General features: G+C 45.5%; 2 protein-coding genes across 5 annotated transcripts in view; both read left to right on the forward strand.

Annotated features, from left to right (window-relative positions):
- The window catches only part of LOC147320154 (arf-GAP with Rho-GAP domain, ANK repeat and PH domain-containing protein 1), a 28,403-nt gene extending 18,345 nt beyond the window's left edge, over positions 1-10,058 (forward strand). For all 4 annotated transcript variants that reach the window (XM_086307979.1, XM_086307980.1, XM_086307982.1 and 1 more), the window contains 13 exons: positions 838-1,020; positions 1,112-1,180; positions 1,268-1,367; positions 2,904-2,960; positions 3,095-3,221; positions 5,055-5,154; positions 5,232-5,433; positions 5,825-5,870; positions 5,987-6,309; positions 6,392-6,601; positions 7,301-7,406; positions 9,479-9,620; positions 9,722-10,058. In XM_086307979.1, coding sequence (XP_086164105.1) covers positions 838-1,020; positions 1,112-1,180; positions 1,268-1,367; positions 2,904-2,960; positions 3,095-3,221; positions 5,055-5,154; positions 5,232-5,433; positions 5,825-5,870; positions 5,987-6,309; positions 6,392-6,601; positions 7,301-7,406; positions 9,479-9,620; positions 9,722-9,766 — 1,710 coding nt within the window. In that variant the 3' untranslated portion in view covers positions 9,767-10,058. The remainder of the gene's footprint in view (positions 1-837; positions 1,021-1,111; positions 1,181-1,267; positions 1,368-2,903; positions 2,961-3,094; positions 3,222-5,054; positions 5,155-5,231; positions 5,434-5,824; positions 5,871-5,986; positions 6,310-6,391; positions 6,602-7,300; positions 7,407-9,478; positions 9,621-9,721) is intronic.
- A 5,025-nt stretch (positions 10,059-15,083) lies between these two features.
- LOC147320155 (uncharacterized) overlaps positions 15,084-26,860 on the forward strand; it is a 30,264-nt gene continuing 18,487 nt past the window's right edge. Inside the window, exon 1 of the mRNA XM_086307993.1 lies at positions 15,084-15,158. The gene's annotated coding sequence lies outside the window, so the exon portion shown is untranslated. The remainder of the gene's footprint in view (positions 15,159-26,860) is intronic.

The raw sequence follows: 26,860 nt of genomic DNA on the forward strand, positions 1-26,860 counted from the left end.
AACATGCTACTCTGCGTTTAATAAGGCTGTTGTGTTTTTAACATGTTTTAATGCTTTGTATCTGGTTCTATTTATTCTCAAAAGCCCCTAAAAACAGTCACTGATCACGGTCGGCCTCTCTCAGTTTTTATCACCACTGTTCATTTTAAAGCTCAGTTTTTAAAACCTTAGGATGTAACTGCAGCCCATGCAGCAGTATATGAATGACTAACTATTGTGGATGGATTATCTCAGTTCTCCGTTTACAGCATCCTGCCATGCGATTGCATTTGTCCCTGATCATCGGGAACTTTTATTGAGTGGGAAAAAAGTTTATGCTATGCTAACATAGCTGTGTCGCTAGCGGTCACGTAGCACATCATTATATACCAGCTAGCCAAACTAAAGTAACCCTACAAACGTCACTGCTGTTTAGTTTTCTGTCTTCATTTATTTCAGAAGCGATAGCAGAGCTGTACGTTTGAATTTGTTTTAGAAATCTCTCAGTCGGGACAGGCTATATTATATTTAGACGGAAACTAGCAAGCTAACTCCTTGCTAACTTCTAACTCTGTTAAGTTTAATAAATTCAGTTTTCATGGATGCCTGAACGTTAAACTTAACCGTTACACCTGGAAGAGCAGCCACAGTGATCGTTTGGCTTATGGACCTGCAGCTGAGTCTGGGCCCAGACACGGCTAATGACGTCAGACTTAAAGACCGGATAGAGACCAGTTTTTTAGTCTCAGGCTGTAAACATGTTTATTTCTGCTGTAGAGTTTTAACATTGGAGTCAATGCTGCCTCTGCTGGACATTATGGAAACTGCAGTTAACTTTTACCTTCAATCTTCTGCCAGCTGTTCGTTACCTATGGTAACCAGCTGGCAAATCAGGTGTGGGCTCCAGCGGTGCCAGCGGCAGAGCAGCTCCGCCCAGAGTCCACAGATGAGGAGAGGTCAAAGTTCATAAAGGATAAATACAGCAGGGGGCGCTACAGACGAGTGCACGCTCTGGCCTCATTTCCCTCCATGATGGAGCAGGTCTGACCCAGAATCAGCTCAGCCACCGCACACGCTCAGAGGCGTTACACAGGTGTCATATGTGTGACAGGTGTGTGTGTTTGTGTTTCAGAGGCTGTATCAGGTGGTCTGCACTGACGACGTGGAGGAAACGATGTCTCTGATCTGCTCCGGAGCAAAGGTACTGTCCTGTGTTCATGATGCTCGTTAAGCTTATTAAACATTTATAACACACTCCCTTCTTCAGCTGAGGCTCTCACCTGTGCAGGTGTCTTCATCAGACCCACAGACCCCCTCCCTCATCCTGCTGGCAGAGCGAGCCAATCAGGCTCTGCAGACCGAGCTGCTGCGAGTCAACGAGTACACAGGTAACACACACACAAAGGTAACACACACTCACACTCGCACACAGGTAACACACACACACACAAAGGTCACACACACACACACTCACACACACTCACACACAGGTCACACACACACACACAAAGGTAACACACACACACACGCACAAAGGTCACACACACACACACTCACTCACACAAAGGTCACACACACACACACTCACTCACACAAAGGTCACACACACACACACTCACTCACACAAAGGTCACACACACACACTCACACACACAAAGGTCACACACACACACACTCACTCACACAAAGGTCACACACACACACAAAGGTCACACACACACACACTCACTCACACAAAGGTCACACACACACACACTCACTCACACACAGGTCACACACACACACTCACTCACACACAGGTCACACACACACACTCACTCACACACAGGTCACACACACACACACTCACTCACACAAAGGTCACACACACACACACTCACTCACACACAGGTCACACACACACACTCACTCACACACAGGTCACACACACACACACTCACTCACACAAAGGTCACACACACACACACTCACTCACACACAGGTCACACACACACACACTCACTCACACAAAGGTCACACACACACACACTCACTCACACAAAGGTCACACACACACACACTCACTCACACACAGGTCACACACACACACAAAGGTCACACACACACACACTCACGCACACACAGGTCACACACACACACACTCACTCACACACAGGTCACACACACACACAAAGGTCACACACACACACACTCACGCACACACAGGTCACACACACACACACTCACTCACACACAGGTCACACACACACACACTCACGCACACACAGGTCACACACACACACACTCACTCACACACAGGTCACACACACACACACTCACACACAGGTCACACACACACACACTCACGCACACACAGGTCACACACACACACACTCACTCACACACAGGTCACACACACACACAAAGGTCACACACACACACTCACTCACACACAGGTCACACACACACACAAAGGTCACACACACACACTCACGCACACACAGGTCACACACACACACACTCACTCACACACAGGTCACACACACACACACTCACGCACACACAGGTCACACACACACACACTCACTCACACACAGGTCACACACACACACAAAGGTCACACACACACACACTCACTCACACACAGGTCACACACACACACACTCACGCACACAAAGGTCACACACACACACTCACACACACAAAGGTCACACACACACACACTCACTCACACAAAGGTCACACACACACACTCACGCACACACAGGTCACACACACACACAAAGGTCACACACACACACTCACGCACACACAGGTCACACACACACACAAAGGTCACACACACACACACACACACACACACACACACAAAGGTAACACACACACAGGTGACAGTAAATGCTGATCTGAGCTCACCTGCCGCTCTGTGTGTGTTCTGTGCTCAGAAGTCCCGCCTCACCAGCCGCTGGCAGGTAGAAGGAGGTTGGACTCCGCCCCCTCAGGTATGCAGTTCAAATGAATCCAGGTGCCCTCGCAGAGATCAAAACGCTGTACATGAATATGAATGTGGTGATATGTCAGAGTCTCTTTGATCCTCCCAAACATCAGCAAACACTCACCTGTGTCATCTGTGCAGGTGAGGAGAAGGAGGAGCTTCACGGGAAACTGGAGGATGATCGTTTTCTCTTCTCGCTAGAAAACGAATCAGCAGCCTGCGACGTGCTCGACCTGCGAGAAGTCCTGTCTGTCTTCCTCAAAGACGGGTAAATATGCAGTACTAATACCTCTGGTACCACAAGTACTGCAGTACCTCACAGTAATACTGCGTTTTAGAGGTTTTAGCAGAAAAACACCTGACTGACCACAGGCTGTGTCTGAAAGGCGGAGGCCACCTTGATGAGGCCACGCCTCTGTGAATGTTTTTTTGTGAACTTTGAACTCATTCATGGTGATGTCAGCAATGATGTAAAGCTCAACCATCAGTGGCCGGGGTCACGCGGCACACCTGTCAGCTGGTTTGGGACACCTCGGTGTCAGAGCAGGAGGAAGTGGAGGGAGAGCTCGGGGTGTCTCTGCTACGACTGTCAGGAAATTCAGTCCGTTGCACAGTGTGAGGAGGAAGCGGCGTCCCCGTCCCGGGTCACCTGTCTGTTGGACAGTGTTTCCTCCGGGCCAACCCGAACTCGTTCAGAGGTAACGCCATGACAGAATCAACCACCTGCGGCCTCAGCTCTCTACTGCAGCTTCAGCACTGGAGGTGTGGAACGTGGCCCGCTCCGAGTCAGTGGACCCAGGACGCTGTCAGCGAGCCCGAGCACTGCCCCGGCTCCTTCAGGGTCCTTCATTTCATCAAAGGGTAGCTCTGAATCACTCAGGACCAGTTTGTTTGGGGACATCCTAAATCATCTGCACGATGTGTGGATAGAAGAAAGCATCCAACAGATTTAGTGCAGGACACACGGGACTGAGCTCAGACCACTGCCAGCGCCAAAGCTACACCAAAGCAACACGCTGAGCTCGTTACACACAACCGGTGAACGTTTTACATCACAGGAAGTTCCCACAAACAAAACAGGAAGCTCAGGGCAGCCAACTCTGACACCGCACCTCCCTCTGCTGGACACATCTATTCACTGCAAACACCTACAAACCGACTCAAACAGCAAAGCTGAAAGAATCAGTCGTTTCATACGGTTACCAAGGCAACAGAAAAACAAAGTGACTGGCTCCTCAGCTCTTATTGTTACTCTGCAGACGAGTCCTAGCTCCAGGGTGTTTGTGTTCAGGTATCAGCTGCTGTGTCTAAGGTGGAGGTGTGGCCTATCCCAGCTGTCATAGGACGGGAGGCGGGGTCACCTGGGCAGCTCACCTGTCTGTCACAGTACTTTTATAAGAACCATCAATAATAATCATAAACTGTTAGTTTACTGGGGCAGCACGGTGGCACGGTGGTTAGCACTGTTGCTGTACAGCAAGAAGGTCCAGAGTTCAATTCCACCATCAGGTCTCTCTGTGTGGAGTTTGCATGTTCTCCCCGTGTTTGCGTGGGTTCTCTCCGGGTACTCCGGCTTCCTCCCACCGTCCAAAGACATGCAGCTTGTGGGGATAGGTTAATTGGATAATCCAAATTGCCACTAGGTGTGAATGTGCGAGTGAACGTGAGTGCAAATGGTTGTCTGTCCCTGTGTGTTGGACCTGCGACAGACTGGCGACCTGTCCAGGGTGTACCCCGCCTCTCGCCCTATGACAGCTGGGATAGGCTCCAGCGCCCCCGCGACCCTGAAAAGGATATGCGGAAGCGAATTGATGGATGTTAGTTTACTAATGTCATAATGAATCTTTACTCTGATCTATGACATCATAACAGCCTGCCTACTTACAGGTCCTTTAAACCAGGTGTGATAAACATCAGCACCTCTACAGGTCATCCAGAAGATGTTCTACAGGCTGGTTATTAAGCCTGATAAATGAAGTATATCAAGTATAAATGTTGCATATTAGTGGTACAAAAACATCACCGAGGGCATTTATTATTGAGGGTTACAGTGTGTCTCTGTGATGAAGATGACCGAACCATACCTGCTGCTGTGTTTCAGCCGAGCTCATCAGTTTGAGATCGTCACACTCACAGATCAGCTGATCTGTGCAGCTGACAGCAGGGAGGGGCTGTCGGACCACCTGGTCCATATTCTGAAGGTAATGTTGGTTTGGGTCAGACTTTTCCTCTAAATCCACAGCTCAGGTCCTCTGACTGACTGAATTCATGTTTCCAGGTGATTCTTCCAGGGGGCGTGTCTTATGCTGAGGTGGGCGGAGCCTCCGCAGTCAGTAAAGTGTGTATTGTAGAATTGGGCAGAGCTTCCAATCATCCAGAGGCCTGGCTGCTGCTTTGGGAGGATGGAGTCAGCATTCACCCTGTCCACAGAGAATCCCATGAGTCTCTCACAATTGATCTGGGCATGCTCAGTCACCACGGTAACAGTCTGTCTTATGAGTATGCGTCTGTATGTTGTTTTGTTCAGTAGATGTTGAGGGAACACATATTGATCTGTTTGAGTGCTTTCTTGTTGGAAATGTTTTCCACCCATGACTGGATGTTGGTCCTGCAGCTGACGGTTATTCCGTGTGTAAATGTTTTCATTCACACACACTCGTGTAGTTTATTCTTTGATTATCGGTCTGGTGTCACCATCTCTGCCCTACACAGCCTGAACTCTCCGAGCAGCTTTCAGGCTTCTTTGCATTCGGAGCTCTTCTGTGGCTGTCGGCATTGTGTTGTGTGTATCTGCTGAAATCAGTCAGGCTGCTGATGAATGTGAGGACACTTTGATATCATTGACCAGTCTGGCTTTAACTCCTCTTACAGAAATGGATCCATCTGAAAACATCGTCACCATGGCAACTGCAGACAGGTGTGCAGCATCACTCTATAACATCTTCATTAAAACTAATGATGTGAATTCAGAGCTTCTGATTGGCTGACACCACCACAGATATATGTGACATCACAGCTGGTTTCTCTCCTCAGGAGGGTGTCGTTGCGTTTCGAAGAGCAATACAGCTGTCGGTCCTGGTTCACCCACCTTCAAAGAGCTCTAGCCAATCAGAGCCCAGCCGTGCCACGTCCTCCTGCAGCCAATCAGAGCCCAGCCGTGCCACGTCCCCTTGCAGCCAATCAGAGCCCAGCCGTGCCACGTCCTCCTGCAGCCAATCAGAGCCCAGCCGTGCCCCATCCTCCTGCGGCCAATCAGAGCTCAGTTTCTTGGTCTCTGTACCCGGTGATGGATGTGCAGCTGAGAGGTTCGGTACCGCTGGCCATCGAGCGCTGCATCTCCCACATCACCACCTACGGTGAGCCGAGGTCACCATGCCGACACAGTGACAGGCAGCAAAGCATCATGGGATACTTCTAATGCAGCATTTTCTCTCTCAGGTCTGAAGGTGGAGGGCGTGTACCGGCGCTGCGGTCTCGCTTCAAAAGTCAGCCAGTTGGTGGAGGCCTTGATTATATCACCAAACTCCGCCCCCCTGGAGAGTCATGAGCAGGGCGTGCTAGATGCTGGCTCCGCCCTCAAACAATATGTCCGCCGGCAAGAGAGTCTGATTCCCAACGGAGCCCAAGGGCAGTGGCTGCAGGCTGCAGGTACACGAAGAACTACTGTCTGAGCTACTACTACATGTAGTACTGCTGTCTGTAGAGCTGCTGCAGTATCTGTACTGTAGTACTAATAGCAGTAACCTCTGCAGAAACTGCAAAAACATCAGAGACCTTATATGAGCCGCTATTAGCCCTCCTGAAAAGTACTGCAGTTTTTCTGAGTGAAGTAACTGTAACCCGACGCAACAGGAAAACTGTGTAACACTAAAATATTTATATATTTGTCTCCAGAACAGAAAAAGCATGTACTGCAGTATAACCGTAGTACTACTGACAGTATCCTGACAGCAGTGATACTGCAGTAGTCGTAGTACTCGGGCTAACAGCTGCGATAATGCAGTAGTCGTAGTACTCGGGCTAACAGCAGCGATACTGCAGTAGTCGTAGTACTCTGGCTAACAGCAGCGATACTGCAGTAGTCGTAGTACTCGGGCTAACAGCAGTGATACTGCAGTAGTCGTAGTACTCGGGCTAACAGCAGCGATACTGCAGTAGTCGTAGTACTCGGGCTAACAGCAGCGATAATGCAGTAGTCGTAGTACTCGGGCTAACAGCAGCGATACTGCAGTAGTCGTAGTTCTCGGGCTAACAGCAGTGATACTGCAGTAGTCGTAGTACTCTGGCTAAAAGCAGTGATACTGCAGTAGTCGTAGTACTCTCCCTAACAGCCTGTTTGTCTCTCAGGTGTGTCAGACGAGAAACGCAGGTTTAAGGAGTACAGACGGTTACTACGGCAACTTCCTGATGACAACCGAGCGACCCTGAATGCCCTGTTTGGACACTTCTACATGTAACACACACACTCTCACACACACACAGAATCAGAGCAGTTTATTTAAAACAGTAACAGTAACTAACATTAATGTTACACACAGATATGTGTTGTTCAGTGGTGCATTATGGGTAATCTCAGTCCTGCACTGAGCGTGCTCCTGTGACAGCACGTCATGGAGTGGGTGGGAGGTCCAGCACTGTCCTTATCTTAGACAACATCCGCCTCTCTGACACCACCCTAAGGCAGTCCAGCTCCCCTCATGGCTCCTGTCAGTGGGCGGGATCTATCAGGGAGCAGGTGAACATGTTGGCGTCAGAAACAGGAAACACAGCGTCTTTGAGGCGTTCCCACTCTGCAGTTGACCAGCGGTGAAACAGCCAGAGAGTCGCGATGAGGGTGGTGGTGGTGGGGCGGGACCTGGGAAGATGATCGATCCTACAGATGAGCTGCTGACAGAAAGGTGTCCAGCACACAGAGCAGTGCAGTAATTAGGCAGGAACACTGACGCTGCACCCTCTCTAATGTCCAGCAGGGGGCGTCGACCTGCCCAGTTTAAACTGTTTCCTGTCTAACTGAATAAAGTAAAAAGTTCATTTTGAACATTTTGGACTCGGAGTCACAGAGGAACACGAAGTGGAAGTTCATTGGACAACGACTCAGTCAGTCAGTTTCTCAGTCAGCCCCGCCCCCTCGCTACTTACAGTTCCTGAGTCTGGCAGCAGGGGGTGTAAGACGTAGTTTCAGAGCTCGTGTTTGCCTCTGTCTCACCTGAGATCACCTGACAGTGTCACCTGATCACACTCACGTCCCACTAGGAGAATCTCTCAGACTAACACTTCACCCCCCGTTTATCAGAGTCACAGTGGTAAATGCTTCATGTTTGCTCTTTAATGTCATTACCTGGACTGTAGAGCTGGGCGATATAAGATTTCTTCATATCACGATATGTTTTTTTCATTTCAGGCGATAACGATATCTATCACGATATCAGCCAAATAACTATATTTGTAAGATTTAAATGTGCCGTTGCTCACAAGTAAAATGTGAAATAATCAGCAGCTTGTTTTGATTTAAATATTTATTTCCCATAATAAGTTCAACAGGGTAGATGTACTTAAGGAACACGAGACTTTTTCAGATAAATAAAGGCAAATATTGCAAACTACACAAAAGGCAGCCGCTAAAGCGTTTAAGTTTCAAAATAGAACAAACGAAACAGACTAAATTGTCAATTCCACTTAGAAACAAAATATTAATTCTAAAAATAAATCTTAGTTTGTTTTACAGAAGAACAGACAAAACTGACTAACTTTTGTCAATATCAAATAAACTGAGAACTAAAAGGAAATTCTCAATCTCTCCTTGTTGTATAGCTGAGCTTTTCAAACAGTTGTAACAGTTACTTTAGTCTGACAAAAGCCGAATGACGAATTAGCGCTTCCAGTCAGAGACTGAGCTGCACCGGCTTATTGTATTTCCAGACTTGCTTTCGGCACATTTACAGTGTAGCTGCTCTGTTTGACTTGAAATAGCTGAAATACCTTCACACTACGGGACTTCTGTGGCTCTTCCGTTCGACAATCTCTCCGGCGTTGGAACCATCATCTGTGTTCTCTTCGGTAACCTTCGGTCACGCTCGGTTGATCTTTCTCTAGTCGGCACACTCATTTCCTCCATTACCCGGGTGGCACGGCAGCTGGCTGCTTCCCAAACAAATACACGTGTGCGGCTTGGCACGCGTGCTGTACGTAACAAGTCACGTGACGCTGCGGCTGTGATTGGTTCGGCTCTGCGCTACTTAATTTGGATTGGCTGTTCTTTTTCTTTTTTTAAGAGGACAAGAGCGGTGAGGCCTATCACAATAGTTTAACTTTTCTATCGAGAAAACGTTATTTTACATATCGTATTGTTCTATCGCCCAGCTCCACTGCACTGACGTGCAGGTAGGAGGGCTGGAGTCACCTGAGTTTGAATCGAACGCTGATGGAACCTGTTAATATGATTTATTTAGTCTGATCATGAACACAGTGAATGAAACCAGCACACAGAACATCACCTGCTCACTGACTCCTCCCTCTCTCCCTCAGGGTTCAGGTGTTCTCTCAGGTGAACAAGATGTCGGCCCATAACCTGGCTGTGGTCCTGGTCCCGTCCCTCTTCCAGGCCATGAACCAGGACTTGATCACCCTCACTAGAGAGTTCATCATCCACCACACCCTGCTCTTCCTCGTAAGTTTGCTGCTTCCTGTTTCCTGTTTCTACGACGAGTTTGGGCTCAGCTGATCCAGCTAACCCAGAGAAAGCCTGACTGATGTGACGTTTGTGTGCAGACCCCAGACTCGGCTCAGAGGCAGGAGCAGACCACTGTCTTCTGATGAAGATCAGCCCGTTTCTTTTAGCTTACTGTGAATCTTTTGGGATGTTGAGGAAACTGTTGTTATTGAAATCACTGACCAATCACTGTCTACTTCCTGTTTCCTGTCAGTTGAACTACGGCTATCAGAGAGAATGATTACTGCTGGCTGCTCTTTACGGTGGTTGTTAAATGAATGTTAATGTGAGGCTCTGCAGCTGAGCGGGGTGTACCACTGTGTAAGCTGAGCACTCACTTTATGAAATGTTATCTTCAAATCTGCAAATAAAACTGAATCTGAACATTTAATAAAATCTGCATTAAATTCTTGTTTTATTTTGTAATTAAATAATAATAGATCGACTTCATTGAATTTAAATAATTGACCATTCCCGTTCAAAGACCCTACATTATGACAGAGAACCCCCAACAAACAGACCCCCCCATGAGCAAGCACTTGTGACAGTCGGAAGGAAAAACTCTTTAACAGGAAGAAACTTCCAGCGTCACCAGGCGACGGGTGAGGAGAGAGCCAGAAATGCGTAATAACTCATGACTACATGCAGAGAGGTGCACTATGACAATGCAATGAAAGCTTTGACCAGCAGGCGGGTTGTGTGCACACGAAGCGTCACACAATGAACCTTTGTGAACCATCTGGATGGAAAAAGCTTCATGAGGCTGACCATCACTAGCAGTGAATCCTGCTATGTGAGCATCAGCTCAGGGTAAACATACTCAGACCTGATTGGTCCACCTCTGATCAGCTGTAAAGGAAACTCCTGGATCAGGTCCCTACGCTGTTCAGTGTAAATGTCATCTGCAGGAAGAACGAAGCCCTGTGATGGTGAGAGGCACACAGTCTAACCACAGTGAAACATGCAGCCTGGGTTTAATGTTTGATGCTTGTTAGAAACCAGCGTGACGATCCTGGAAACAGTGAAAGCAACGAGGACATGCAGTTTGTGAACACACCGTCACAGTGTCAGTGTGTAATATGAGGCCAGAAACCCGGGTCAACTGGAACTCGACTTTGTGTTTAGTGCATTTCTACCCCCCTCCCCTCCAGTAACGCAGCACTGTAGGGTGGTCATGCACATCCTGTACACTAACACAGTGGTTCACAAAGTGGGGAGCGCGACCCCCAGTGGGGGTGCAGAGCCATTGAAAGGGAGGGCGGGGTAAGAATTAAAAAAAAAAAAAGCATGCTTGGACCCTGCGAGGATGATGGACAGCAGGAGCGTTTTTAACCCACAATCAAAGCACTCCAAAGATTTCTTACTTTTTTGACAGTATTTGCTGTTTGTGTGACACACTACTAAAAATAAACTTGGTTGAGACGTGACATTTTAACAACAAAAGTATAGATACCCCCCCTCCAAAAAAATGGTTTGTTCCAGCTCGCCTGTCCCCTGCTCTGGCGCCCTTTCTGCCAGAGCGATGGTGGCTTAAAAAAGGACATGTTGGCTGCATTTAACCTTCAGTTGCATTTAACCTTCAGTTACTCTTTATACAGTTGGTAGGAGTCAAGCCGTGTTTCTTTTTAGCTGAAAACATTACACCAGGTAACCTGCAGTGTGGGAAACGTCTTTTCTGACGATGTTTGCTGCCCTACAATCCGTCCTGCTCTGTAGTAAAATCAATAATGCATTGACGCCGTGCAGGCCCAGGTTATTTGGCCCGCTTCCATGTGTTCTACAAAAATCAGTGCTTTGTTGTGTATCTGACAGACGAAAGCTAAACCAGTTACACACCACTGAAGCTGCAGGATCTTTACAAACCAGTTCAGGTTCATCCGTTTCATTCAACGATCTGCTTTTTCTACCATGTGTGTATGAAAACAAAGGCACTGGCATATGCGTTTTACCCATATTCTATCGACATATTTTACTTTCTTATCGTTGCCCAACATTATACTGGTATTACTGTGAATGGTACGATATGGCCCAGCCCTTAATAGGTTTTTTTCATATTAATGTCATTTTTTCATTTAATTGAATACAACCTATTTGTGTATGATTGTCAGTCCAAAGAGGGAGAGAGGAAAGAGGGAACGTGAGGACAAAGTACAAGGTCAGGAAGAACCAGGGAAGAAAACAGACGGGGAGCAGTGACAGGCAGAAACTGTTAAACCAACAAACTACAGTAGATGCAAAAGTATTGGGCCCCTTGAACTTTCCCACATTTTGTCACATTACAGCCACAAACATGAATCAGTTTTATTGGACTTCCAGGTGAAAGACCAACACAAAGTGGTGCACACGTGAGAAGTGGAACGAAAATCAGACATGACTCCAAACATTTTTTACAAATAAATAACTGCAAAGTGGGGTGTGCATAATTATTCACCCCCTTTGGTCTGAGTGCAGTCAGTTGCACATAGACGTTGCCTGATGAGTGCTAATGACTAAACAGAGTGCACCTGTGTGTAATCTAACGTCAGTACCAATACAGCCGCTCTGTGACGGCCTCAGAGGTTGTCTAAGAGAACATTGGGAGCAACAACACCATGAAGTCCAAAGAACACAGCAGACAGGTCAGGGATAAAGTTACTGAGAAATTTAAAGCAGGCTTAGGCTACACAAAGATTTCACAATCCTTGAACATCCCACAGAGCACTGTTCAAGCCATCATTCAGAAATGGAAGGAGTATGGCACAACTGTAAACCTACCAAGACAAGGCCGTCCACCTAAACTCAGGCCGAACAAGGAGAGCGCTGATCAGAAATGCAGCCACGAGGCCCATGGTGACTCTGGACGAGCTGCAGAGATCTACAGCTCAGGTGGGGGAATCTGTCCACAGGACAACTATTAGTCGTGCACTGCACAAAGTTGGCCTTTATGGAAGAGTGGCAAGAAGAAAGCCATTGTTAACAGAAAACCATAAGAAGTCCTGTTTGCAGTTTGCCACAAGCCATGTGGGGGACACAGCAAACATGTGGAAGAAGCTGCTCTGGTCAGATGAGACCAAAATGCAAAACGCTATGTGTGGAAAACTAACACTGCACATCACTCTGAACCATCCCCACTGTCAGATATGGTGGTGGCAGCATCATGCTCTGGGGGGGCTTCTCTTCAGCAGGGACAGGGAAGCTGGTCAGAGTTGATGGAAGATGGATGGAGCCAAATACAGGGCAGTCTTGGAAGAAAACCTCTTGGAGTCTGCAAAAGACTTGAGACTGGGGCGGAGGTTCACCTTCCAGCAGGACAACGACCCTAAACATGAAGCCAGGGCAACAATGGGATGGTTTAAAACCAAACATATCCATGTGTTAGAACGGCCCAGTCAAAGTCCAGATCTAAATCCAATCGAGAATCAACATCAACATGGCACCACGGCGCCGGCTGCACGGGCCCAAGGCTGGAGCTGAACAAAACTCCCTGATAACGACTGTGTGATGACTATTCTTCCCATCCCATGCAAGGACACCTGGGTTGGCTGGTAGACTGTTTACTTAGCCTGATAGGGTGAAGGACACTGTCTCAGCTGAACTATGGACACGCACACACATACATTTACACTGATAAGCACTCACACGTCCCCCCTCCCCTTCCAACGCCTTCGATGCTTGTTGCCTCCTGTTCTCATGCTGTCCTCCTGTAGCCCAGCATGAGCAGAGGTCTCTTTTTTCCTCTTGTACTTTCCCATTGTAGTGTACATTTCAGTGTTTTTCTGTAATGCAACCGTTCTCCGACTTGTATCCCCATGTGACGTCTGTGTGTGTAAGGTCGGGGGGCGGGTTCATTCCACTGCATGTGGCGAATAAAATAAAATTTGAACTTGAGAATCTGTGGCAAGATCTGAAACTGCTGTTCACAAACGCTGCCCATCTAATCTGACTGAGCTGGAGCTGTTTCAAAGAAGAATGGGCAAAGATTTCAGTCTGTAGATGTGCAAAGCTGGTAGAGACAGACCCTAAAAGACTGGCAGCTGTAACTGCAGCAAAAGCTGGTTCTACAGAGTATTGACTCAGGGGCTGAATAATTACGCACACCCCACTTTGCAGTTATTTATTTGTCAAACAAGTTTGGAGTCATGTATGATTTTCGTTCCACTTCTCACGTGTGCACCACTTTGTGTTGGTCTTTCACCTGGAAGTCCAATAAAACTGATTCATGTTTGTGGCTGTAATGTGACAAAATGTGGGAAAGTTCAAGGGGGCCGAATACTTTTGCAAGCCGCTGCATGTTTGAGTTCCCGTCTGTGTCTTTCGGTTCTTAGACCTCTGCCTTATGGTTTATGTCTCTGTGTTTCTTAGTTGCTGTCTCCACTGTGTCAAGTTCGCGTCTCTGTGTGATCCTTCCTGTTTTACTTTGAAGGTCCGTGTCCTATGAGAATGTGTCCTGCTTTGCTTGTCTCGTCAGTCCTGATTTCTCCCAGCTGTGCCCTCCTGTGTCTCATTCCCCTTGTTACTTCCCAGTGTATTTAAACCCTGCGTTTCTCTGAGTCAGTGTCGCGTCGTCCCTCATGCTGTGTGGGTCTCCCTGTGTCTCTCTGTGGGTTTAGTTTGTGAGTTTCCAGTTTAGTTTGCTTCGTATGACTTTCTCCTGCCAGCGAATAAAGCTGAGTTCTTTGTGTTTAAACCTCGTGCTTGCATTTTGGGTCCAACTCCTGCCTGCCACACAGCGATTCATGACAGATATAGTATTTACATTAGCTCATATATATGTTTATTTGCCATGTCTCAACACAAATAGTAGTTTAGCCAGAGCAGCATTTCCCATTTTCCAAATACACCCTGGTAAAGAAGGCCCAGCAGCTGCACCTCCTCCGTGTCCTGAGGAAGAAGAACCTGGACCAGGAGCTGCTGCTGACCTTCTCCCCTCCTCAGTGGAGAGCGTGCTCTCCTCCTGCCTGGTGTTTAAACTCAGGGTCCACGACTGAGCAGGAACGCTGGGCAGAGGGCTGTGTCAGGTAAACCAGGGCCATTACAGTATATATAAACCCGTGTTATCTGAGTGACGTTGACCCTGTGAACTGTATGCAGTATAATGTCAGCTGTATCACAGGCCTTCAGACCGCAGCGCCAGCCCCGACGAGTCTTGCTCTTTGTCTTCTGTCAGAGACAGTTTAACTGCAGGACTCATGTCTGAGGAGCAGGTTTCATGTTCAGATAAGGCTTAATCACCATGTCCTCAGAGTTGATAACAGAGCTGGGTGGAGCTGTTTATTTCCCCCACAGTTTATCCATAGCTCATGAGCCCAGTATAGCCTTGGCTCAGTTTCCTGTAAATCACGTGGGAATAATGTGAGTTAACACAACGGACTGGAGGCACTCCCCCGGCCCTCCCCCTGTTCTCCCCCTGCCCTCTGCAGCCTGCTGTACATGAGCACCGGCGGAAGAACTCGGCACATGAAGAAGATTTGACTCTCTGCAAGGATTGCAGTCTTTGAGCTCAGGGTTGAGATTCCTGTAAGTAAAACTTTATCACATTGATTTTTAGTCTCCTGCGCAGGTCACTGATTTAGGCTTTTCTAATAATTTGGAAAATGACTCCAATCATTTTTATCTTTCTTGTGAATGCTAACATCTACATGGTCATATCTGCTGCAGCTTTGATGTTTTCCAAGTCAGTGCTTATGAATCTCTGTCAGTCTACTCTTTCAATTTCAGTCCATTAAAGTTCATATTCTACTGATCAGTCATTTTTGATCGCGGGCCACGTTAAAGTTTTATTTTTATATTAGTTAAAAGTTGCTGTCATGTTTTTACATGTCTTATGCAGCGCTACCTTCAGGTTTCGTAAGCGGTCCTGACCTGAGGCTGAACTCTCAGGTAAGAACAGCTGTAGCTGCATCCATGTGTTAAACAGGAAGTTGAGGTTGCTGTTGGTATTTAATGTTGAGTTGTTGCACGCTATCCGAGAACGAGACTCCCACAGAAGTCAGATAGTTCCTCTTCTATACAGAAAACTGTTAAATAAAGAAAAGCTGATTAAAAGATGTAAAAAAGCACAAAAAATATTTTTAATGAATAAATAATCAGAATGAAATGAATCACTGCTTTCTGGACGGTAATTAAAGTTGCTATTTTGCGGTGGTTGGTTTGAGTGGCTGTAGATGACGTGAACATAAGATGTTTATAGTTGGTCTCCAGGGGAACAGGTTTACTGGGCGGATTCTGACAGATAAACAGGAAGCGAGCTGGTTGGCTGACTTGAGGAAACTGTGACACGTCCACACTGATCGTTTTACTGTAGCTGAAACGGTCTGGATGCTTCTGACTCCCAGTTTTTGTTTGATTTGGAAAACTGAAGGATCATTTGGACTCGGAAATGGATAATGATGTCATAAATAACAGGCAAACAAGGACCTATCTAATATATGTGGCACTACACCTGTATGAGTTGTGTGCACTGTATATATGTATATATATATATGTATGTATATGTGTGTGTGTGTGTGGATTGGGGATGGAGACAAGAGAAAAAACCACAATAACAACACTGGTCCGGCCGGGTTGAGTCAAACGATGATTTTAATGATCACACGCGTGGGAGATGGACACTGTATGCAGACAGCATCAGATCTCAAAATGGTGGAGCATTAATCAAACTCTTATAGCCTCTGGTGCCTCCACCTTATCATAAAAGCCTAAACATTCACATGCTTTCTCTCACACAGCGCCTAAGCTACGACCTTGGCTCCCCGTTTATCTGCTCCTGCTGAGATGGGGCAGAAAACTCCAGCATGTTCTCTTCTAATCAGACAAATAAGGCGATGACTTTCTGCAAACAGTATTTCTTATAACATCATAAAACAATATCATTCATCCACAATAAATCAGCAGTCTAATGTAATGCAAATCAGTTTAACTAATGCAATAGTTATCAGCTTCTTCTAATTCAGGAGAATAATGCAAACTAAAACTACATAATAATTCACAATCTTTAATTAGGGGTCTAACATGGCATAAAATAATATTATAATCTCACACTCCCCCTGATGAGCTCTTTATTCTAAAGAGCTCACCTACACCCTATAATCCAGTGTGGCCGGGTTCCTCTCTTCTCACTCCTGAGGCCCTTTGTCCCCCTGATGGGCGAACCACATGTGAGATGACCTCTGTGTTTGCGCAGTTCAGATGTAAGAAAAACTATTATTCCAACAATGGCAGGTACAGATGACACTCCCCAGTTCTCCCACAGCTTTATTTGGTGCTACCTTATACCCTTCAGACGTACTCAGACTAGAACCTCTGTCCAAGGAGCTTTTAACCTTTATTTTATTGCTGCAGCTACCAGTGTCGTCCAGTTGCGTGATCCTCTGCTCTTCTTACTTCAACCTCAGGGGTTAGACAACCCTTCAGTCGTGGCACAGATCAGGGGATTATTCTGCCCTGATTTCAAACAACGATCTGTGTATTCTCCAGAAAAAGGAACAGGAACACGTCCCCCTTTTGCCCAAGAGCCTCTCGAACCTCGTTGGTCTGGTGTTCCTGGATTTCCGCCAACCCCTTCATGGTTATTGCTGTGTTTATGGGATCCATCCTTTTGTGGTGACTAGCTGGAGCCCAAACGCCATGACACTTGGACCCAGTTGGTGTCTCGGCAGTCACTGTGTCTGACTCTGCTACGGAGGATCCTCGTATCTCTGTGGCCTCGTCTGGTGTCTGTTCCTTTCTCTGTAAGAGACAGAAAACCAAAACACCTCTCTTCCTAACCCTAATAATCTAATGTTGTTATCTACTGACCTTCTGGTGATTCAGAATTGGTCTAAAACATTCAGGATCTCCCAGGGACTTATTCTAATCATATCCTATGTGTGTGTAAGCGTGTTTGCATTTAGCCCTCCGCACTCAAGGCATTTCCTACACTTTATCAGTCCGGACCATCACGCCGAACGAAGCTTATGACCTTCAAAAGGCCGAGTGCCAACTCATTATAAGCACATTTGCAAGGTGTGTTTGAAAATTACTAAAACCGCTCATATTAAGAAAAGACATCAAAAACAAATTAGCCATTTTTAATCCTCACATTTGCCCCCCAAAGATCATGTGTTTGCTTCCACCTACTGTCCCTTATGGAGACACAATATTGCAGCTACAAGGTCTCCCAGGTTGTTAAGTTGATCTGCGTGTGATGCTCTGACTCAAGAATATGATCTTAAATGAATATCGTTTAATTAACTACCACTACTTAAAACTAAAGACATAATTGAATAAAAATCACAAAGAATAACATGATATCAGTGGTATGTAAGCGCGTGCGGCCTTCTATGCTCGAAGTCACTCCACACCATAGATCAGCCAAACATCGCGTTTACTGTAGCTTTTAACCCTCATTAACTTGAGCACAACTCTATAATGAGCAACAAACTGCAGTATGTCTGAAAATGATCATGGTTACACCTGCAATAGAAGATCGTATGATTATCCTGACACCTGTGAATATACGATTAAGAAAGAAGATTAACCTGCGGTTATAACAATCACTGGAACACAGATGTTAGTACAATGTCAAAAGCTTCAATAAATGTTTAATGCAATGCTTGTTATATGATTCTGATGCAATAATAATGCTGATGCTAAAATAAGAGTGAGAACACCCCCTTTTATCCCGTTTAACTTGACACATAAACGTTTATAAATGCCTCTTTTAAATTTTATTTGCCCCTGTTTTCCCCTCACTGACCACAGCAGGGGATCTTAGTCATGAATCAGCCATGATTCACCTGATTCATCAGTGAGCCCCACCGTCACTGGCGTCTGACAGGGTGGCGCTGCATGCTCTTCCTTTAATGTCACTATTTTCAACCTGTTGATTAGAGTGCTTAAACCTGAAGTCAACTACGTCCACAACAAGTCAATACAGCTGTAAATGTGGCCAATTATCAATCTATTACCAATCAATAACAACAGATAACTTTTATTTTATACATGCTTTCAGTCAACCACTCACCCAGAGGATCTCCAATCCCAGGAAATTCCTTCTCCTCCTTTAATGAGTCTGTCCTCCTTCCATGGCCTGGTAACTGGTCCATCCAGAGCCATATGATCTCAAATATACATACAACAAGCCAAACCACACCTTGGTCACACCAACCCTTTTCCGCCCTGAAGATGTTCAACGCCATCCTAGTCTGGACTGTCAAATTGACTTTAACGCTGACTGTTCTGACAATCCATTTTATAACGTTTCCTGGTCAGATTTGCCAATCTCTGCACCAGGGTTTTAATCGTTTTGCCATCTTCATTAGTTTTATTTTTATTTAGTTTCGACTCCAGATTTTCAATTTTTTACCAGTTGTAATCAGTTTTTACCAATTCTTTGCTAGTTTAGTCTAGTTTTTATTTTCTGAAAATCCTTAATTTCAGTTTAGTTTTGATTAGTTTCAGTTATAGTTTTAGTTGTGTTTTGCAAAAATTAAGTGTCACCAAATCCCAGTTCCATTATATCAGTCATGCTCTTCTGCTTATCCTTGGGTATTGAGACTATTAACTCTTGCAGCACCGGGTGCTCCTAATTTTGGTTCAAGTGAATTGATAAACTTTTTGAAGGCGATTGACTCACACATTTATTTAGATGTCCCAGTCCTGTTGTCTTGGGATGCATCACGCTGCCTTATCTGGGGTTAGCTGTTTTCTGGGGATGCTGGTTAAGTGGGGGAGCTCTTCAAGGAGGGGGAGTGTGCTCCCCCTGATGAGCTCTTCAAGATAAGCTAGGTTAACCTTCTTGTGTGAGCTTTTCAAGTGCACTTCAAGGTTTGTGGGATTTTTTTTTTTTTTATAAATGTCCCTCATAACCCCCTGATGACCCAGTACTTCATTTTTGCGCACTGTAGTACACATTTAGTTTTTGCTTGTAGCTCTCATACTCTACTTGCCACTCCTCTAAGTCCTGATGTTTCTTAGCGAGGACAACAGTACCTTTAAAATTATATCACATGTGTGGAGGTGTGGCCTTGCCAATTGTTTTTCCCACCTTTTCAAAATGGCTGGCGTGCCCACAAGCACATTTTATGGAAGAAAGAAAGGTACGCTTGATATTAACATTTAAAATGTTTTGTTAAACTCAGATTTTTATTTTATTCAAAAATAAACATCTAGTAAATAATTTGAGGGGTCTTTAAGAATTAGGCTCATTGTGTTTGACAGAGGAAATGACTAATTTATTAATGTGTACTCTAGTGCACGTTGGGACTTTGTACTTATATTTATTTCACTGTTTCCTAGTAGACAACTCTTTGACAAAGGCGGAGAGAATTCTCAACAGAATAATTGAGCGAGATTCAAACATAGATTTTTCAGAAGATGAGAGCCATGTGAGCCAGATAGGAGAGGGTGAGAACCCAGGAGGAGCCACACAAAGATTATCTGCAGTGGCAGATGTAATAGAGAAAAACACAGGGCCACCTGGAATCTGTCGTCCCACCTGGTCCGAAACCAACATGTAGGAGAATCTGGAATTTTTTATTTTGAGTTAAAAATAAAATATGGGTAAAATGCAGAAATGATTTTCAGTAAAGTAAAAAATAAGAGTCGCATTTATAGCTGAATCCATGACACCTGATTGTTACTACAAGATCACGTCGTTGCTAAAAGTTATCAGTGATCTCAATGTGTGAAAAGAACTCACAGTATCTGGGGTTCAAGCTCCTGTTGGCTGAGAAACCAGGGACAAACATGTGAACAAGACCTGAATAATACCAGTAATGAAGAGTTCTCTCCAAAGATCAAGAAAAGGAGGCCCCAATCTGATGAGAGTGTAGCAAAATATGGTTCACTCCACTTGCCTGAAATGGTTAACAGTCCAAGGCATTTCAGTTGTAGAATGGTTGGGTGCAACAGTAAAACATATGTGAGATGTGGGAAGTGCCAAATGTTCCTTTGTGTCTCCAAATAAAATCACAGTACTTCCTCAGATATCATAAATGAATTGGCTTTTGTGAAATAGAAAGCCCAGTGCAATCACTTGTTCCTGAACCAATGGCTTACAGCTAGTGAAGTGTCAGTGACTTCTAAGTTGACCCCTGATCTACATTTTTATGATATTGTTATATAAATAAGTTTTAATATCCTGCTTACAAATTTCAGTGGAGGATTTAATTTTCTTAAATAGCTCTTGAATTTTGTTAGTTTCACATTCGTGATCAATGAACTCCCCTTGTGCACTGTGGTGCACATGTTGTAAAATTTAAATAAAGTTAGTTAAAAACAATTTTGTTTTTGTAGTGTGTTTTTTTTTTTACCGTCCCAACACTTGATTTATCTGAAAGAAAAAAGAAAAAGAAAAAATGAAAATACTTTTCTTTTTTTCCTATTTTCTTCCTCCCTGGGTCTCAGGAGGACATTGTGTCTCTTTCCACTGCCAGACTCTTGCTATCTCTAAAAAACAGTCCTATTCAAAGTAATCCTAAATTGGACTCTGGCGCTTTCTCCCGACTTTTCCTGACATGATTTCTGCGCGTGGACGGAGCAGCGACACAGACGACTCGACTAACGTACTGCCTTGACTTCTATTGCAGGGCACGCACACATCAATGAAACTAAACACATTTTGCTATAAATCCAGTCAATTTTAGTTAGTTTTGTGAACATTCATTACAGTTTTAGTTAGTTTTGTGAACATTCATTACAGTTTTAGTTAGTTTTGTGAACATTCATTACAGTTTTAGTTAGTTTTGTGAACATTCATTACAGTTTTAGTTAGTTTTGTGAACATTCATTACAGTTTTAGTTAGTTTTGTGAACATTCATTACAGTTTTAGTTAGTTTTGTGAACATTCATTACAGTTTTAGTCAGTTTTCCTTTTTGTTTTAATTTTATTTCCGTTAACGCAAATGTTTTTCCACTTCTAGTTTTCGTTATTTCATTTGTTTTCTTTAATAATAATAATAATAACCTTGCTCTGCACACTGGAATAAACATAATCAACATGATCAACATTTTGCTGCGTATCAATTCACCATCTTATCGATTCAAATGCTCCATCCTTATGTGGTTTGTGACATTATGTTTATCTAAACCTCCACTCTGTCTCTAAATGTTTGAAGAATTTTTCAAGTTTGGGGTCAAATTTTGAAAATTTGACCATAAGTGAAAGTTATGGCGTTATCACCCCCTTTGGGGCTTACCTTTCCCAGTTTTGATGATATTCCTCCCTATTCTTTGCAAGTACCCCTTTTCGGTGGCGAGAAACTGTTGGTGTGGTCAAGCGGGTGCTGTAAAAACAAAAGCTCAGGACAGAACAGTCACCAGTCATGTACTTCATTCAAAATTAGCATATATCGAACTTCATATTGATCCTCTGAGTGTAATGGTAGATTTTAATTTGAACTTCTCAAAGCTAAAAACAATATTTTCTTTATTTTGCTCTTGTTCTTGTGCAGCACCACCCCTCAGCACATGCCCCTGTCGGTTCTATCTTACTTTTAAATTGCAGACTATTTCAAGAAAGCACCCAAAAGACGGGGACCAGTGTTTATCATTACATATCTCCATTTTGAGTGTGGCTGTCTATCATTCCCCTGTTATTCATAGACCTCGTTAGAGGGTTTTTTTTATTTATTTTTTTTACCTCTATAAAAGTTAATTGACTCTTTACATTGACCCGCTATGGTTAATAATAACATGTTCAGTCATGAGTGGAATCAAACCTTTTCTTCACTTTAGCATTTAACATTCCCAACAATATAATGTGATACCTTAATTAAAACACAGCTAATAAAACACAATTTTCTTAATGTAAACATCAGTAGCTCAAAATTAGCAACCAAAGGGTTCAGTCTGCAGCTCACGCTCCTGTGAAACTACAGCCCTTTAGTCTCTGTCAACCCTCTGTCCTTGCAAAAACAAAACAAAGCAAGACAAAACCTCCACCCTTCTTCTACAGGCTGGGTGAATTGTTGTGGACATTCAATAATCCTAAAGTCGGCACCGTTTTTGTCTCAGTATCAAGTCAGTTAAACTTTTAGTCGTCAGTCCGTCACAGTCCAGTCACATGCATACATCCACACACATTCATACCAGATATTGCTGATAATGGAGTCTCACGCGCAGCCTATTCGAGCCTCCATCACCAGCATGATGACGTCATCATTTTAAAGGAAACAGTTCCTTGTTTTTTGACTGGATTGACTCGCTGCAATCCTTTTAGGCTCAGCACTTCTCATTCGATCAGTGTCCCATATAAGTGAATTTTCTCCCAAGCTCATTATAATCATGGAGAAAAAATACTTTGCGACTGTTTTCAGTAAGAATATTTTATAGCGCTTTAAAGTTCAACCTCTCAGGTCTGGATTAAAGAGCTGATTTGTTAAATCAGGAACTCACAAAATACCAAAATATCACCACCGGTGGATCACACCTCTCAGATGTTCTTATCTCAGTGCACTGTAACAAAAGCAAAAACAAACGTAGCCAATAAAACACTCATATAATAACAGATACTGGGGCCCATTGCAAACATGTCCAAGCATAAAACCATCCTTCTCTCTCTTAGAGAAAGAAAACAATCCAAACCTCACTGATAAAATCAACCTAGTGTCAAACAAAACCCAAAAATCAACCAAAGCTCCACCAGAAAGTTTTTCTCCCTCCCGGGACAATATTGTGTAAGCATACCGGTACCGTAACTCCTTTTTGCACTGACAAAAACATGTTGGATTGACTTAACTTAATAGTGGACACTGGTTGCACACAAATGCGTTGCTGTGTGAAGCACAGTAAACAATTCAGTGGAGGCCTTAAGCCATAAACAGACATCACGCACAGACATTGTTTTCACAACCACACTGTTGTGACCTTGTCCCCTAAATCTACACAGATGCCCTCTGTGTGGCATGAAATGCATTTAACCAATAAACAATCAATGAATTCTTGTTGTTGTAACCGACTCCGTATTTGGATGTTTGTGTGCAGCATTTGTTAGTAAAGCATTCTTCATTGCATCAGCGTGTGTGTGTGGATCACTTCTCAGTGAATTGAATCAGCATTTCGATTTTTTCAGGTGTGTGTGTGTCATTTCTCACTCAATCAATGAGTGCATGTGTTCATATGTGTGTTTCTCTTCATTCTGAGTCAATGCATGTAGATGTGTCAGCGGGGGAGCTGGCCCCAGGGAGGGGTTACCTGCCCCTCCCTTCCTTCCCTCCCCATCTCCAGCTGCCTCCCTCTTCCCGCTCCTCCACAACCACCCACACATGCAGGGCCTTGGAGTGGGGGTATGTCACCAGGGTGCAGAGGAGGCTAACCCCCCCCCCCCCCCCCCCCCCCTGTCCCCTTCTGGCTGCCTCTGCCTCAATTTTATCCCACAACTTAGACATTCACATTATTCACACTCTCATTACAGATACATATAGGATCTTGGGGGTGGGCACAATCACGGAGTCCAAATCACCATCAGGGTGTATACCTCACCCCTGACGTCGTTGCCCACCTCTCAATTTTAAATACACTTAGACATTGAGGGCTAGCAGGAGGGACTATGCGCTTACCTGCTGCTCCTTGGCAGGTAGCTCCATGCCCTCCTGGGTTTTAATTGCACCTTAGAACACATATGCATCAACACTACAATGAGCGGGTGGAGGGAGGTTTGGAGTCTTCTCCCACCCCCATTCTCTGCGGCCTGCTGGAGCGGGAGGGCTAGTAGGAGGAGTTGGCCGTCCGACTGCGGTCTGGAGTGTGGGGCCTCCCTGCTGCTGCGGAGTCGGGGTGGTCTGCCTCTCCCCACCGCAGGGAAAAGGGTAACACCACCTGGGTCTGGGTGCAGTTCCCCCCTCCAGGGGCAAGGGTACCTAGACCCGGTTTGTAGAGTACGCTTGGGGAGTGTGATCGTGTGTACAGCGTCTCTTCATGTCTGTCTCCACGTTGGTTGAGTGTGGAGTGAGTGCATATGAGAGCATGAGGGTGGGAATGGATGTTTGTGTCTGTGTGTGCCTGTATGTCTGTGTCTATATGTCAGGTTGGGTGTCAGACGCCACCTCTCTGGGGACATCTCAGGCCCTCCAAGGTTTGGAGGCCTATCTCCACCCACCACCACTTCCCCTGCCGGTGGCGGACTCCCTCAGGTGTCGGTGTGTTGGTGGTTCTTTGTGTCTGGGGGTGGGCGTCCGGGTACACACCGGCTCACTCCTTGGCGGCCGCTTGTCGGGGCCTGGGGCCTGGGGCTCGCTCGGGCCCCTTTGGAGGTGGGGTGCCCCCGGCCTCTCGGCCTGGGGCTCGGTCACTCAGGCGCAGCTGGGGGCCGGCGGAGCTCACGTGCGCGTCACTGCAACTCCCCCTGGCTTCTGCTCTGCGGCTGCTGGGCGAGCCCTCATCTGGGACTCTCCTCAGCTCTTACTGGGACAGTGGCGCGGCTGCCCCTCTGTTGGTCTTCCTTGGTCTCTTGTGTTCTGGGGGCCTCTGGATGTCTGGAGTTTTGATCGCCTCCATACCCGCTTCACACCCTGGAGGACGGGGCTGTGGCCCCCCCACACTCCCTAGCAGATCATTACATGGAGAAACCTTTGGAATGCAAGCATGCTGATCCACACAGGTATGCACACATGGGTATTCACAGACGCGGACTAAAGCTTTCTTGGCTGCTGCCTCAAAGCACACTGTGCGCTGTCTATCTTGCGTGCTGCACAATATCGTTTATTACTTAGTAAATACTGATATCTATGACTAGCTAGTTTATTGTGATGGTGCTTTGTTTTCTCTATTATTATGTTGCTCTTTGTTGTTTGCTGTCTCCTCTGTTTGTTTTTGTTTGTTTGTTTGTTTGTTTTTTTTCTCCATACAGGTGACCCAGGAGTTTTTTTTTTTTTTTTTGTCTCTCTTCCCCCCCCTTCTCACCGTCTCTTCTCCCCTTTGGTTTTCTTTCTTTCTCTCCCCCTCTTTCTCTCATTCATTCCCCCTGTCCTATTTATTAAAAAAATAAAAAAATAAAAAAATAATGACAAAGGATGAACTGAAGCTCTGCCATCACGTAATGTCGCATACTGCTGTTTCTGATGTCATTAAAAAAAAAAAAAGAAAAAAGAAAAAAAAAAAAGATGTGTGTGTTTGTGGGTGTTTGTGTTCATCACTTTCCTGTTCTGGTGTTCTGGGTAAACCACGGGCTGAAGCGTGCCCTGGGTCATGCCCTCCTCCTTTTCAGTCCGTTTGCATCCGTTGGTGCTGCTTCTCAAAGTTCTGTCCATACTGGTTCTGGCCCCAATTGAGGCAGTGCTTTTCTCCAGCGTCCTGCATCTTCTCCTTGTTCCGCTCCTCCTTAACTTGACCCTTTTGCTTCTGTAGCTCCTTCAGGGCTTGCTCATGCTGTTGGAGCTTTTCATCAGGTTTGGCGACCTCCTGCTCCAGCAAGCTCCGGCTTGATTTCAAGTCCTGTGTCTGGGACTCCAAGCCTGATGGGTTCTATTATCAGCCAGCTCCTCCTGAGCCATGTTCAGTTCCTGCTCTGATGCCTTGAGCTCTTACCGAGGGCAGAAACCTCAGAGTCTTCTCCGTACAGGTCAGAGTGAAGTCCATTGATGTTTCCCTTGCTTTGCTCCACGGCCTTCTACAGCTTTGCTGTTCGGCTCTTCTCAGAGGTCAGCTCCTGGCCGAGCCCCGACACCTGTGCCTTCAGCTTATTTTCTCCTGGTGCTTTTGTTCATTCCGAGGTGCCTCCTGACCTCAGTTACTCCTCCTGTCTCTGGCACGCCCTTTTTGCTGCCCGTCACAGCTCTGTCAGCTGAAGCTGTCTGGAAATCTCCCCGTGTAGTGAAACGGGCCTTGGATTTAACGCTCTCCGTCTGCGCTGCATGAGATCGTTTTCCTGCAGCAGTGTTGACATTTTCAGGTTGTTGTTGTGGGTCCAGCTGCTGTAGCATTTGGTCAGGGTCACATCAAAGATGGTGGAGGAGAGAGCAAAGATGGTAGAGGGGAGAGCAGGAGTACAGGTCAGCCTCGGCTTTCCGGGCCGACAAAGCAGCCTGTAATCAAGCATAAAGAGAAAAAACAAAACAAACACAAAACAAAAACGAACGAACAGGAAAATGATGTTATTTTGGCTGCGTTATTCAGAGAGGGGAGAAACAACGGGGCCAGGCCCTGTGTCAGCCTTCTCTCCCCCTCTTTTTGTTTTTTCTCACCATATAATCCTCTCATGACCCACCAAGCTGACAGGACAACACAGGTACATGTTAAA

The sequence above is a fragment of the Aulonocara sp. 'chitande type north' Nkhata Bay genome, linkage group LG10 (assembly GCF_057382095.1).
Source record: "Aulonocara sp. 'chitande type north' Nkhata Bay isolate Kocher_YH1m ecotype deep benthic linkage group LG10, A_spYH_male_GT1.1, whole genome shotgun sequence".
NCBI classification, from domain to species: Eukaryota; Metazoa; Chordata; class Actinopteri; order Cichliformes; family Cichlidae; genus Aulonocara; species Aulonocara sp. 'chitande type north' Nkhata Bay.